Source organism: Drosophila santomea, chromosome 3R (genome assembly GCF_016746245.2).
Source record: "Drosophila santomea strain STO CAGO 1482 chromosome 3R, Prin_Dsan_1.1, whole genome shotgun sequence".
Taxonomy (NCBI): Eukaryota; Metazoa; Arthropoda; class Insecta; order Diptera; family Drosophilidae; genus Drosophila; species Drosophila santomea.
In genome coordinates, this window is record NC_053019.2 from 21785394 (window position 1) to 21800852 (window position 15459).

Sequence of the window (15459 nt, forward strand, 5' to 3'; positions counted from 1 at the left end):
TTCAGGGCAAATACTTGGCCATATTGTTTGTTTGTTTGCCAGCCCCAGTCTGTTTGGCGTTTTTCTGCCGGCTCGTCATTGTTGTTTGTTGGCTGGCAAAAAGGCGCTGCATTGAATGGCAATGATTAAAATTGAATGGCTTTATTAACGGCAAATGTCCCGCGGCAATCGTTTGATTCAATTCCAATTTGGCTAAAGCGAGTCTGAATGCAAATGACGACAACGAAATTACAAACGAACAAACACCAAATGTTTGCCCAAAGCACACACACACAAACCCTCGCGGAAACATTCCATATCTGCACGTGTGAATATCTGTGGGTAGTGGGTGGTGGGTGGTGGGTGCTGGTTGGATTCTGGTGGTGGAGACTTGTTAATTTCAGTGGCAAAAGTTGCCGTGGCAGAGCAGAGAAAAAAAAAATAAAAATCACACAAAATATGATGACCCTTGGAGCCCGAGCCCCCATATCCGCCCAAATCCGCCCATTTCGAACCACTCCACTTTGCAGTAAGCGTCATAAAAATATGAGAAATATTAAAAGCCCGAACCGTGTGGATGACCAGAGTGCCAGGTGGCAGTGGAGGTGTCTATGTGCTGCCGACGAGCATGGAGCATGGAGCATGGAGACCATGTAAGTGGGTGGCGTTGAAGGACCTGGAGGAGGAGGTGGCACAATGGGTCTGGTGCCTGTTCTACGGATCCCAGGGGATGCGGCACGTAAATCGTAAAAAAAGGTTCGCTGCGAATTGGTAATGGCCAACGGCACACAACTTGGGCATACGTGTCTATGAGATTTGCCCAAAATAAGTTTTCCTCGACGTGGGCATCGTAGTGCTTGGATTATGAAAATGCCCCTTAAAGCGATTGAAACGATCAGGCATTGATGGCCGAAAATGATTCCGAGTGATGAATGATTCGAAAATGTCTTGGCCGAGTTTGGATTTCTTGGTGGAATGGGAAAATTAAATCGTTCAGTTTGAAATGAGGTTCCAGAGAGTATCAGAAGTTTGAAAATATAGATTTAGTTCTAATCCGCTTAAAATCGTTTATGTTTGCGTACTTAAGAAAAGCCATTTCATGACTTTAGGTCATGCTAAGGGATTTGCTTGACTTTCTGTTCACTAATAAAGCGATGAGTATAATAATATACTTAACTTTGGATTACATGCAAAAGTCAATTAAATCCGATTTCAATATTAGTTTAAACAATAATGCTGCTATAATCATTTACCAGCTGTAATTAACTCCTCTTGTTTGCTCCACATAACTGGCATCGAAGCCACTTTATGTTAGTGCTCAATGGTTATCAAGAGAGCTGCAGATCCTTATGCAGGTAGGATATCTGGGGGATTATCGCATCTGAACCATTAGACCTGTCCGGAGTTTACCGACGTAGCATAAAGTCGAATCGACATCTGAATTGATAACAATCCGCTTTCACACGATTTGGAATCCGAGCTCCGCCGCCCACCTGCCGCCCACCTTCCATCCACTGACTGATTTGTATCCTTTTTGGATGCCTGTGAGTGTGTGTGTGTGTGTGTAGGTACTTTATCTATGTGTGCGATGATGGACTGAGCGACTGGTTGATTGCTGAATTGACAGACTGACAGAATGACGGACTGCAGTCCGCTCGCTTGTTAGGATGATAGCTCAAGCTTTTTGCTACGGCTTATGCACGTAAGTCGCTTATGGTCGCCCTCAGCTCATGCATATGTATGCATTGTTAACAGTGAAACAAACCAATTGTAACTGTGTGTATCTCTGCGTGTGTGTGTGTGTGTGTGTGTGAAGTCGTATCTCTGTGTGGGTGCTCCTGTTGTTGATACGACCATAAATTTGTAGCGAGCGTTGCTTCATTGCCAACTTCTGTGTGTGTTGTTTATTTTTGTGCAAAACTTTCCAAGGAAAAACTCACAATGGCCAGATGACAGATACGAAGGGATGGTAAGCAGGACGGGGGTGTGAGGATAGTGCGGGGAGCAGAGGGCCAAAGGATATGGCCAAAAGTCTGCAGCAGTAGCAGCTACAGCAACTCACAAAAGTATCAAGTGTTGTTTTTGACGGCTGCATATTGACTTAACTGTAAAAATAACAGCAAGACGGAGTCCTGGACACACAGCAGACAGATGAGCAAGATGAAAAAGATGAGTAGTGAGTGTGTGTGTGTGTGTGTGAGTGGGCAGGAGTTGGCAGGAGTGTGTAGGAGTGTGTAGGAGTGGCTGGGCGGTGATCGGTGGGTGGCAGAGTGGACCTGCTCTGGGCCATGTCCATGTCCTTGTCCGTGGCGCGTGCTGCAAGTGTTTGGATTGAGTTGTTAGGCAACTGATTTGATTTACTGAATAATAAAAAACCAACCAAAACATGCACACACTGACTGACAGGAAGGCTAGCACATAAACACACAAACACTCCCACACACATACACACTCACTCCCATACACTGTAAGGCAGGAGGCGGGGTTCGGAGGATTTGGGGGGCAGGACGACTGACTGACTGGGCCATAAACAGTCATAGACACTTGGACATGGCCCGAGCACGAACGGCAAGTTTATCAAGTACAATAAGAAAATGTGACAGCCAAAGGAGAGTGAAATAAAACTTTTCCTCTTTCTCCGTCCCACTCCCACACCACCACACACACACACAGACAAATTTGCCATTTTTCTTGTTGTTGTATTGCAAGTTCCATAAAAAATGCAAAATACATTTGAGCAATGAGCAACAACAAAACCAGAAAAGTGGCAACACAAAAAAAGAGAGAGGAAAAACCAATTGCAGGCAAGAAAACGATGAAAAAATTCTGATACAATTTGCAGGAAAAATAAAGAAATAAATAAGAAAAATCGCTTTCTTCTCATGAAATACTGAGAGAGGCACACACACACACACATACACACAAATGCCATACAAATCGCACAGAAACAGACATAGTAGCGAATTTCACATTGCGAATTCTCGTTTCAATTGCGGCAAAAGTTAAAGCGGATATCCTTTGGCAGCCAGGACATCATCGAGCACTACTACAGACTGATTTGAGTGCGATTTGCGGACAAGTTTTGGCTCTTTTCTGGCAACGGAAATTTTGCGAACAGCAACTGAAACTCCAATCTATCAAAGTCTTAAGTGGCGAAGAATTTGATGATTTTATTCTTCAAGTTTCGCAGCTTTAGAGAAATTGTTTTGTAATAATTGTTTGTGATATTCTGACCAAGCTATTATGGCTTCAAAATATAGCAATCAATGTTCCACCTCTATACTATTTTTTTGCGCTTACATTTTTGAAATCAGTTCAGCAAAAATAAAAGCATTCCCTCGAAATCCTTTTCTCTGTGACACAAACACGTACCACACATTTATGAAATACTTCACTCTCAGTTCACTGAATGCTAAAATTCTCGTTAAACTTGAACCAGAAATATAAAAAAAACAATCAATATCGAGAGTGAAACGAATATTCCATTTGAGCTTCTCGCAACAGCACAATCCAATATTTACATAGATAAATTATCTCGACTGAAAGTTTCCTTTCACAACACAGGCCATAAAAATTGTTTGCCCAAGTCCGATAGCCCGATCGGTAAATCTATAATTTATGATTATTATTTATATCCTTCACCGCATATTGATCACATTCCAGGCCCAACTGACAAATCCTCGTAGGCTATATCCTGAGTTTTGCGATTTCCAGTGGTAGAACAAAAAGGGAATGCAAATACGCATAAATATAATGAAAAATATTTCACATTGTGGTGCACCAGTCTTCCAATCACTTTGATGTGCGTGTGTGTTTTTTTGCGGGGGTAGGGGATAAAATATGGCCAGAAATGACGTATGCGCAACATAAGCCAAAGACAAATGAACAATTGGATATAAATAAGCGACATAGTGTTGCGCTCTCACACATACACACAGACGCACACATATGCGAGGAGAGGCCGTAAAGTGAAGCTGACAAAAATGCAACAGCAGCGCCGAAAAATTAACAGCAACAGCAGCGAAGGACAATGGCCAAAATGAAACAGAAAGCGGAGAATGCGTGGGGTGAGAGAGTGGAAAGTGGAAAATGGAAAGTGGGTGCCAGCAAAAGAGAGTGGAGTGTCATGTAAAAGCCTTTCAATGCACGTTGCATACTTTTAGGCGATGCGTGTTATGCGACGCCCGCGGCCTCAATGTGTTTGTGTCTGCGTGTCTGCCTGTCTGTGTGTGTGTGTGTGCGAGCCTAGAAACGCGATAAAAGCAATGCATAAAACACACAAACGAAAAAAAAAAAACAAAAAAATACAGAAAAACATGCACAGGGAAAGCGAGCGAGAGAAGAAAATTGAGTGAAACAGGAACGAGGGGACAACGGAAGCAACAAAAGCAAGAATAGGAAAGTGGAAATATTGGAATTTTAAATACCCGGTTTTTCATTCATGCACGCTTTGCGGCTTTAAATATCACAACTGACAGACACACTTGAAGCCAAATAACATTGTACGCTGGCAAAGGTAGCAAGTGGCATTGTATAAAATTCCCAAGTGTAATTAGGTTTCCATTAAAGTGGAGCTCAGCTGTGCCCCCAATTGATGGTCATTTTAAGTTGCCTGGGATGCAAATGCATAATTCATTCCTGAAGAAAAAAGTTAAATGCGAAATGGCTTGGATGCCTGCGAGATGCTTTTTAAATATATCACTCATACGCACTGTTGCCGTGGCTTACATATGCAAGCCATTCGTATATTTACACCCACTTCAGCCGGCCAAAGAATGTTTGCTTTGCCTAAATATTTGATTAAAAAAAATTAAGGGTATTAATATCCATTCTGATAGCTTATTAAAAAATACATAGCAATCCATTAAAAAATTCAATTTCATGTGGGTTTATCAATTAGTTTCACTGATATTATTGTTATGTAACGACCTAATGGATGCCATAATGGAAGCCAGCTTAATATACCCATTTAACCGCCGAATAATGGGTGCAAAAAAGAAATGGCAACTATGAAATGAGTGGCAAAAGAGGCAGCACGTCCAAACGATGTGCGAGCAACAAAAACGTTGCATATAGATGGGCTGGCCCATGGGTGTATGGGTAAATGCACACATATAATCGTATGTGGCAGTGTGTGTTGGTGTGAGTGTATAGAAGGCGCGCTGGCGACGTGCATATGCTTGAATGCGCGTGTTCGCACTTGCTGGCGAGCGAACAAAAAATAAAATGGCAACCAAATGCACAGCAAACCCATACAAACACACACACGTACATACGAAAGTATGCAATTGCATATATACATATGTGTGAAAAACGAGTGCAAGTGGAAAAATAAAACATTTTTGCAATTAATTGCGCTCAATTTAAAATGTTGCAAAATTAATTCAAGAGTCATGCCAAATACACAGGCGCAGTCATTTATGCAAACAGAGACAGCCACAAGGGGTGCTGAAGGGGGGGTAGGTGAAGGGGGCAGCGGGTTGGTGGAAAAGGGGCGCTGTGGTGGGAAAATGGAAAATCCGAAGAGGGCGGCGAAAAGCGGGTGATCACAGCTGAAAGGCTGCTCAAGCGACCAGACAAATGCGCAGTTGAAACGGACACACACGGAAGGACATGGCTTGCATATGGAGAAGGCAGCGCAAGGAGTGCGGGGAGTGTAAGGAGCTCCAGGATGCAGAGAAAGGAGTGCAGAAAGCACGAGCAGAAGCAGGAGCAGGAACAGGAGCAGCAGCAGGCTCGGTAGCAGGACAAGGAAAAGGAACCCAAACAGGCAGGAGCACACAAATGTGGCGTTGATGAGCAGACGCCAGGAGGGGCTCGGTGCCGGACAAACGATTCCAAGACACAGGACACACTCATGCACGCACACACTGCCACGCACACACACACACTTATACCAAACCACGTACACACACACATGGAAAGGAGCTCGGGAGCCAAGCAAACAGCAAAAGGAAAACGACGAGGAGGCGAAGCGAGAGCCACTGCAATAAAAATAACAAAGCGACCGGGAAAGCGTAGAGCAGGGGGGAGGGGGAGGAGTAGGAATAGTGGCAGGGGAGAAGGGAGAGGGAAGAGGGGGAAAAGTGAGCTGCAGACGGATAGAAAGCCAAACCCAAATGAGCAGCAGCTTATGCACTACGAAAAAGGACCCATGGGAATTCAAAGCCAAAGTGCAAGCAATCTGCAAAATAAATCGTTCTCTTAGCTGAGAAAATGCAGGAAAACTGCACTCGTCATTTTAATAATAGTTCGTAATTATAAATAAATAAGTTTTATTTTAAAATGGCTATACAGAAAACATTATCATTTGTTTGCAAAGTAAGTCACACGGCGTATACTTAATATCATAATCATAAGTTATCTTAATACATCTCAAACATAAATATTGATCGGAATCTTAAATTTTTCCGAGTGTAACAATGCACACAACACACAAGCACTGGTGTAGATGTGTGTGCGGCAACACAGCAAGATTGTGGACTCAAATGGATTTCCATGTTGTCATTGTCGCCGGCGAAGGAGTTGCAGCAGAAGTGGCAGGAGCGCAATAAGTAGACGGAGAAGCAATCCAAGTTGCCGTCACGGAAGTTGCCTGTTGAAATTAAGCCAACAGCAATTATGGCAACAAATGCGGCTAGCAACGCCGATTATGTGTCCCCTTCCGCTTCTTCAGCAGCTCTACGAATTTTTCTAAAGATGCTAAGCCTCGACTTCAGAGCCTAGCCAATTATACATAAGATTTCGGTGAAGTTTTAGGTTAGATGAACTTTAAAACGAAAATAGTTTGTGCAGTAGAGCTTTGTTAAACTTTAAAACCACTTGTGGATTCGCCAGTGTGTGTTTTTAAAACTTTGGCAAGCAAAAATATAAATAGAATTATGTGGGATTTATTACAAGCTGACATATGAGTGGCGTCTTTGGAAGTATCACATTCAGTGCACATAAAACTGAACTCAGTGTCCTTTCTACATAAATATCCCGCAAAATAAAACTCTTTTTATGAACAAATTTCGACATTTGCTTTTCGATGCGGTCGTAACCCATTCGTCGTGTCAATCCCGTAGCTCTGCTTTTCAATTACAATCAAATTTGTCAAATGATTGAGCAATCACGACTATTAGATAACAGATAACACACAGCAGAGCCAGCCAGGGAAAAAAAGCAACCGGCAAAAGGGAAAACAAAACCAGAGAACGTAGAGAACTCGTCGAACCAGGACGAGCGGGTAAAAATCATATGCATGCATGTGTATGTGTATGTGTTATCTTATCGCTTCCGCTTCCGCTTTTCAGCTTCGAGCTACCAACTCTGGACACATGCAAATAAAAAAAAAGGGCAAAAATGGGGCAATGAGGAGGTAAATGGAACAACACTTGTGCCCAGTTCAATGGAGTTATCGCCGAGCAGAGTGCGTTTTACAAACTCCCCCCGAGCAATTCCCCAAATATATGTAGACGCGAGTTTTTCGATTCGTTTTTCACCATTTTTTTCCTTCTTGGGGTAACGAAGTTTTCCCAGTTTGGCTGCGAGTGTCTCACTGTGGGCAAATAAATGCCAAGCGCTACGTAAACCAAATAAAGTCGAAGGCACGCACAGTCCCACACCCACACCCACACCCACTTATACACAACCACACACACACATGCTCGCACGCACACACATTTAACAGTAACAGACGTTGGCAATGAACGCAGCAGCGAGCGGCAGGAAGTAGGCAACAGCCTTTTAGTCCTTTAGTTGCTCAATTTCAGTTTCACACTTCCGACGAGCGGGAAGACCCCATCTTTAGCCCCAGAACACCCAACCACTCACAATCGCACAGCGCCTGCCACAAAAAATATCACAGCCAGGCAAATTCGCTTCCTTTGGCTAATATTCAACAATGCGATGTGACTTAAAGAACACAGAGAAATCTCAAATGGAAAATTGAACTTAATGTTCGTTTGATGATTGAAGGTATAACGTTGGGTTTTTAAAATATCAAATAGTTGAATGTATTAAATACATTCTCATTGCAAAAGCTGCCATCGTTTATTGGTTATTACTTCAGAGTAATATATATAGTTATAATATTTATGGTATCAGATCCTTTATAAGATAGAGCTATAACGTTGGCCATAGCTGTGCGGGCTGAGACAGACAGATATGCATATGGAAGACAGCGGAGTCCCCGACTCGTCAGCTTTGCTCCTCTCGGTCCTTCATTTGCTCCTTGCCCGAGCTCCATCCTTCTGCTCCTCCACCTGCTTCGTTCTTGAGCCGCTGCAGGCGTAAAAACGTGCGGCGTACAATTTACACAACGAAGCGAGCAGCAGCAGGAGCAGGAGGAGCAGCAGGAGCAGGAGGAGCAGGACCAGCAGGACACGGAGGTACGGGGGTGGCAGGACAAGGGCGATGGAGGCGTCGCAAAAAGACATGCAACAACAATTAAACTTTCAAAGACGTCGCTGCCGCCGCCCGACACGGGAAAAGTAAACCGAGCAAAAGTTGTTAACGGGGCATAAAAAATGAACAAGGAGGCGGCGGGCAAAGGCAAAAAAAACGTGCAAACAGATGGAAGGATGAGTGGCAGGAGCGCGGGAAGATGGCCAAAAGGAGGGGCCAAATGGCAGCCTGCAGTCGTGCGGGAAAAAGGAAAAGGCACGCGCAGCCAAGATGGGGAAAAACTGGGGGGCGATTGGGGAAGTGAGGAAGTGGGGATGTGGGGGCGGTCCACAGACAGCGGCAAATTCGCATGCAAATTGTGCGCGAAAAAAGACGTCCAAAAATGTATGTGTATAAAAATGGGGGAAAAGTGCGGCGAACATGAGCTGGCAAAAGCCCGAGTTTAGAGTTGGAAATAACGAAAGACCAGGCCAAGAAAAACTTTTGCCCAAAGCTGGGGTACATGCTACTCATGTGTGAGTTTCAACATAAATGTAAACAATAAAATTGTAGAAAATTGTTGAATAAATAGGGTTCACGAAGCCGTTATGGCGGGGGGCGGGTGTTTAAGGATGGGGAACGGGCAAACTGCCGGCGGAAAAGCTTTTTCTTGTCATCATTTCACGACTCTGCAGCCACACATTTTCATTGCCCCTACCACTGCCCCCGTGCCATCACCCTTTAGCCAGATTTTGCTGCTGTAGGTGTGAGACAACGGCAATTATCGCAATTGTCCCCAGCACTCATTCACTCACTCAAAACGCAGAAAGGCAGAGCAACAGAGCAGCAGAGCAACAAAGAGACGAGGCCAAGTCGGAGCAGCCTAAGCCATCAGCATTTGTTCATTCATTCCGGCTGTGGGTGGGTAGTGTCCTGGCAGGAGCTGGATACCAGGAGGCCATTGGGTGGGTCCCATTCATTCGACTTACGCATTGTTCCTGCTCTAACGCCTTGCTGGCTTTTGTTGCTGAGCTGTGTTTACATTTACACTGTTTACAGCCTGGTGGAGGCAGTAGGCAGCCAGCCAGCCAGCCAGCCGGCGACGGCAGGCATCATTTCCATTTCCATTTCCCTGCCACTTCCCCACACTTGCCACTTGCCACTTGGCAGTCGGTAGTCCCACTGGCTTAGAGGGCCAACCATTTGATGCCTATCCATCCCCCGCGCAGGCCATAAAAACCCGCCGTTGCCTACTTTGCGGCGCATTTAGTTAAATTGTTTATTTGTCTGCTGCAAGCTTTTCAGTTTGTTCACAATCAATTAAAAGTCAAGCGGCAATGTTTAATTAAGCTAAAAGAAGCGCCGACAACTGCAGCCGTTTTCCATTTGCAGTGGTTTTAATTAGTGTCGCGCCCTCTTAGAAAAAAACAAAAAAATGAGCACCCACCATTCCTACTTATCCTTGACTTGGCCCAAATTGAGTTATTAGATGCTCATTATCGGCCATTCTCGCTTGTCTAGCACTTTTTCTCTCGATTTCAGTATTTTTTTGCCCAGCTGCAGTCGAAAGCCGCTGACATGGAATATAAATTTGCAATGGACCCCCCGCCACCACCACCCCCAGCATACCCTTTAGAAGTCGCCAATAATTGGCTACTAATGGTGGCACATAAAAACTTTTACCGACTGCAATAAAAAATCCCATTGACAAAACTTTTCTGCCAACTACAACAAATACGCCAGCTGCAAAGAAACAAGAGCAACAGCCACTGCATGGAGTAAAAAAAAAAAAAACAAGGAAAATAAAGTGGGGAGGTGGCATAAAAACAGAATCAATTAACATTTTCATTTTGCGATTTTCCGCTTCAACTTTGCAACACAAATTATTGCATTTTGTCATCTTTGTTGCCGTTGTAGCTGCTGCCGCAGTAAGCGCCAATACAAATGGCTTGAAAGTGCATAATAGATGTTTGTTTGCGGCCAAATGAGTGCATCCTGAATGGTAATTGTTATTTGATTGCATGCCGCTCGCCAAACCAGGATCATGGCCACCTCAAGGCGTATTAATTACGCAAGTGCTTGAATAAAAGAAAAATCCCACTGATTAATAATGTGGCATGTAAATTATCCAAAATGCTGAGCTCAACATTATTTGGTGCTTACTTTCAGGTAACTCAGTAAATCGCAGTAAGCACTCTGCTAGTTTATATGCCCTTAAAAGCCACACAGCCACAGTATCAATTGCTAGCTTAAGCGTATTGAAATCTTTTATATAAAATTTGCTCACAATTGGCTGCATTACAATATTGCTGCGCCACTTTTTGCACCTGTTAATTATACCCTGTATGAGCATGCAATCCTGCAAAACTGGAAAAGCGGATAAAAGTGGAAAAACTGGATATGGCCGATCCGTGGCTCCATTGTTCTTGTTTTTTGCCGCGTGAGCCCCGTTGTTATTGTAATTCGATGGCACTTACAAATGCGAGTGAAATTCATTGGACCGCCCGCCAGGCTGCACACCTGGCAGTCGCACCTGCAACATGGAGAGTGCCACGCGCATTATTGCAAACAATTTGCCCCGTTTGTGCCACCGGACAAATGGCAAAAGGGACAAATGGTACAAAATATTTTCCAGTCGCTCTGGTGCAGGCAATCGGAAATGTTGCCAAAGTTGTGCAGCCAACACACACACACTCATGTGCCCCAAAGGCCAAAACACACTAACACACAAACACAAACACATACAGAGAGGAAGTGAGTCAAAAGGGCGCAGGATATGCACAATGTATGCATTGAGGCGAAGCTTTGGCGGCTTAGCCCCCAAATGTCCTGCACTGCCTGTGCGCCTGCAGTGTTTGTTTTAATTTAAATAAATGAGCTTAAGCGCACTCACAGCTCGTGATCCTTTAAGGCTCTACGCCGGCTCCTTATTTTATTTGTCCTTGTCGGAATCGCAGTCACTGTCCTTGTCTCCGCCGCCTCCTTTTGTTGTCCTTATTTAGCTGAGTTGGCAACGGACGATGGACGATGGACGCGACTGGCGGGGCTATTGCCAGGATATGCAAGTGCTAAGCATTTTTAAGTCAAATTGCTTTGCCGAACATTCTGCCATTTGCCTGCACGACTGACCCGCGCCCCGACCCTTGTGTCCTTGCTCCTCCTTCGACTGCCCGCCCGCCGATTTTCCCCCCGGCTTTTCCGCTTTCCCAGCGCTTTCGCGACGCGTTGCTGACGTCGTCAGGCGCTCTTCAACTCAAGAGTTTACCGTTGTTCTTGTTGCACTGACTTCTGTTTTTCCACTGGGTCGAGTCAATTTGGCCAGCAATTTGGCGTGATTATCCAAAGCTAAGGGAGTTAATAGAATTAATTTGCTTTATTTTATAAATACGTTTAGGTTACTAGTACCCATTTAGTTAACAGTGGCGTATGTATTGAACTGGCCAGTACAAAAAAGAAAAACATTTGTGTTTGTTTTGCTAGAGGCACGCCAAATACAATACGACTAATTTAAAATTGCAGTTAATTATACAATTATATTTGCATTGATATTTTTACATTTTTTTTTAGACAAACAAAACAATCCTTTAATTATACAACTTCATTATATTGTTAAATTTTTTGTTGTTTGTTAGTATAAGATTGGTAGCCAATTATAAATATATTTTTTATAAGTAGCTAATCACTATACATTAAAATATGCATAAGTCAATAATTTGAAATAAAAATATTCGTTTCGCCTTTTTATATTTATAATATTTTATTGATCTGGAAGTTTTTAATTTTAATATAAAACCAAAACTAGAGTATTTAGTATTTTGAAACTGAGAGGCAAACATCCTTTGTAGCTGCTCCTCTTGTTGTTGTTGTTGCAATGGCTCTTGTTTTTGTTATTCACGCTGCTGCTGCGTTAGTGGTTGTTGTTGCATTTCTTGTTGTTGTTGTGTTTGTGAAGGAACTTCAAAAGGCTTTTCCGCTGTGTTAGTTCGCTTTGCTGTCGCCTTTTGCTCCTTTCACTTGCTCCGACGACCTCGCGCTGCCACTTGTCGAGTTTCTCTTTCCAGCCACCCCCCACACCCGCCCACTTACACGCTTATCCGCCAGGCTCCGCGGAAAACCCGACTCCTTTTTGGCCAGGCCTGAAGTTTACCTTTGGTGCAGCAACTGCGCTGATTTGCAGTTTCTTCCTTTCATTTGATGGGCGCAGTTTTTTATCATGTTTTTTTCTAGCCCATTCATTCTTCTTTGCACAGTTTTGCCAGTTTTTCCAGTTTTTCCGGGCTTGCTCTCTTTGGCGCGCGCTTCTGTTTACACAGCAAATTTATTTATTTTCGCACTGTGGGACGCTCTTAAATATTCCGTCTTTTGAGTGCTAATGCAAATGTTGTCTAGCGGGCGGACAATCAGCGGAATGGCTAAAAGGCGTGGGTGCTTTTGGGCAAAGGAAGCGGAAATCACTCGAAATAACGCCTGATGATTAACTGGGGAAACTGCCGTGAATCGCGAGGTAAATATGTGATGAGTATGAGGCAATCGCAAAAGAAACCATTCAATCGGAAATGGTGCCTTTGAACACCTCTAATTAAGTGTAAACCAAATGCAAAGTAAGAATACGCAAGGATATGAGAGAAAGAAGTTAATGGGCATTTTAATTACGCAAACAATACAGAAGTCGATGAATGAAATGCTCTGAAACTATACATTTAAAGTCAAAGAAAATAAATCTCTAAATTTGTTTACTTGTATATCCAATTTATGAATTGCATAGCTAGCATGCAAATTATATATTTTGTTTGCTTTTCTTTTCTACCATTTGTTTTGCTTTAAATACAATAAATAAAAATGGTTGGAAAGGAAGTGTACATATGCAAATGGAAATGCTGACATGTGGTGTTATTTATTTAAAATACAATAAAATTAAGTAGAAAAGGAAGTCAATAAAACCAGATTTCAGTTCCGATACACAATATTTAGCAATTCAATTTAGATACCGAGTGTAGATAAGCCTAATAAAAACTACACAATCGTCCAGCCAACTAAAGAAACTGTGTCCCAACACAAAGCCATTAAAAATACAATGGGCTGGGAAAACAATTAAATTTAATAACCGTAAGTTAATCCACTTAGCAGGAAAGCAGATTGATTCCCCTTCGCATTCACATCCTCATCCCTTACTAAAACCCGACTCTTCGTGGCAAGTTTCGCACGCTGCAAGCTCGCCGATTAAACTTCTCGCCCCTGCAACATTCTGAAACTCTAATTTAATAAGTAAATCACATTTCCGCCTTTTGAATGTCACCACCCAGGACTCCGAAGGGAGTTGGAGGTCGGCACCCGGAACTGCAAGCTCCCATCGCTCGGTTTTCCCGGCTCCACAGTCACCAGCTCCTGGGGCATCGCATTGACACCTCGTCAAAAGTTCGCAAGACATCGCGCCGGCGACTCGCTAACTGGTTTACTGCAAATTCACTATTAGGAGAGCGCTCAATTTCACACTGGAATTAAATTACAGCGCATGGCGATGCGGCAGGTGGGCGTATGGGCGGGAGATCAGAGTTTGTGGCGCGTTTCAGAGGCACAGCAAATGAGCGAACACCTCGTTAGTTTGTGCGCCTCGAAACTTTTTTAATATTTACATTCATATTTTGCACCTTTCGTCTTTTTAACCGCTTTTTCGCGCCCACCCTAAATCGCGGGACCTTCTTTTATTGCAACTTCTGCATCCTGACTGCAGCATTCTGGCTGCTGGACGGACCAAGGATACTGCTGCTGCTGCTGCTGCTGCCGAGCCATAAATTTTTGTTTGTGTTGAAAATTGCATTTGCCTTTTACTTTGTGTCGGGCTGGGCTGAGCCGGGGATCACAAATTGGTGGCAACAGGGGGTGGTGCACTGCGAGAAAACATGTAGCTAAGCACTTAAGGCTTTATAGTGTTTCATTGATAAACAGATTTAAGGCTAAGCATCTAGATTTACCAATCAAATATAACGTAGATGGTAGTAGTAAATACTTGTGCAACATGTTCATTTAATCAAATAAAACGATTTCCCTCAGTGCATTACATGGGTGTGTTGGTGAGATTGAGCTTGCCCGGCAGCCATATTGGATGCCCCTAAAAGCAGGCAACGTCAAATTTGTTGCAACGCTTGATAATCAAGTTAGCGATGGGCGCCACGGCCATCAAATGCAACCCCCTTTCCGTCCCTTTTCCCCACCCCTTTACCCGCTGTAGACCAGCCCCCCTTTTAGTGCACTCAAATTGAACAGCCTTTTGTGCTCGATTCTTTGCTTTTTTCACTTTATCGCGATATAAATTTAAACCGATGATTCCGCTTCGGACGAGGATTGTGATTCTGATTCAGATTCAGAATCTGAGTCCGCATTTGATTCTGATTCTGATTCTGGCTCTGATGTTTTGCTCGCATTTCTTGTTTACTTGCAGATGTCAATGGGCGTGGCAGTGGGACGGCGAGTCGAACCAGCTGAAAATCAAAGCCCAATTGGCACAAACACGCGGTAAATAGAATTCGCAATCGGAATCGGAATTGAAATAGGAATTCGCATTCAAATTCGAATGCAAATAGAAAATAGAAATTGCCGCGAGAGCCCCACAGAAAAAAAAAACCCACACACACAGAAAAAAACAGCAACTAAAATACCCATAAAATAATAGGAAAACAAAGAGTGCCAGCAGAAGCAGCTGCTGCAGCAAATAAAAGAACCGCAACAGCAACAGCAGTTGCAACTGCAACAGCAGCAACAACGGCCATAACAACTCCACCAACAACGACATCAACAACAATATGGAGAAGCTGCTGCAATCGACGCTGTTTGTCATCCTGATAATGGCCACAAAATGCGGCAGTGGCTCGACCCAGAACCAGCATCACGGTAAGTGGCCATGGAATGGGACATGGGGGTTTGGAAGGCATTTAATTGCGAGCGGGTTACTCACTACATCCATTTCCCACTCCCTTCGCAGAGAGCAATTCCCAGCTGGATCCCGATCCGGAGTTCATTGGGTTCATCAACAACGTCACATATCCGGCTGGACGCGAGGCCATCCTGGCCTGTTCGGTGCGCAATCTGGGCAAGAATAAGGTTAGCTCACTTTAC

At 43.7% G+C, this 15459-nt stretch overlaps 1 protein-coding gene across 2 annotated transcripts in view; it reads left to right on the forward strand.

The window, feature by feature from the left end:
- Nucleotides 1-15459, forward strand: part of LOC120453495 (lachesin) — a 46434-nt gene that overhangs the window by 28724 nt on the left and 2251 nt on the right. For both annotated transcript variants that reach the window (XM_039638232.2, XM_039638231.1), the window contains exons 2-3: nt 14786-15234; nt 15326-15444. In XM_039638232.2, coding sequence (XP_039494166.1) covers nt 15147-15234; nt 15326-15444 — 207 coding nt within the window. In that variant the 5' untranslated portion in view covers nt 14786-15146. The remainder of the gene's footprint in view (nt 1-14785; nt 15235-15325; nt 15445-15459) is intronic.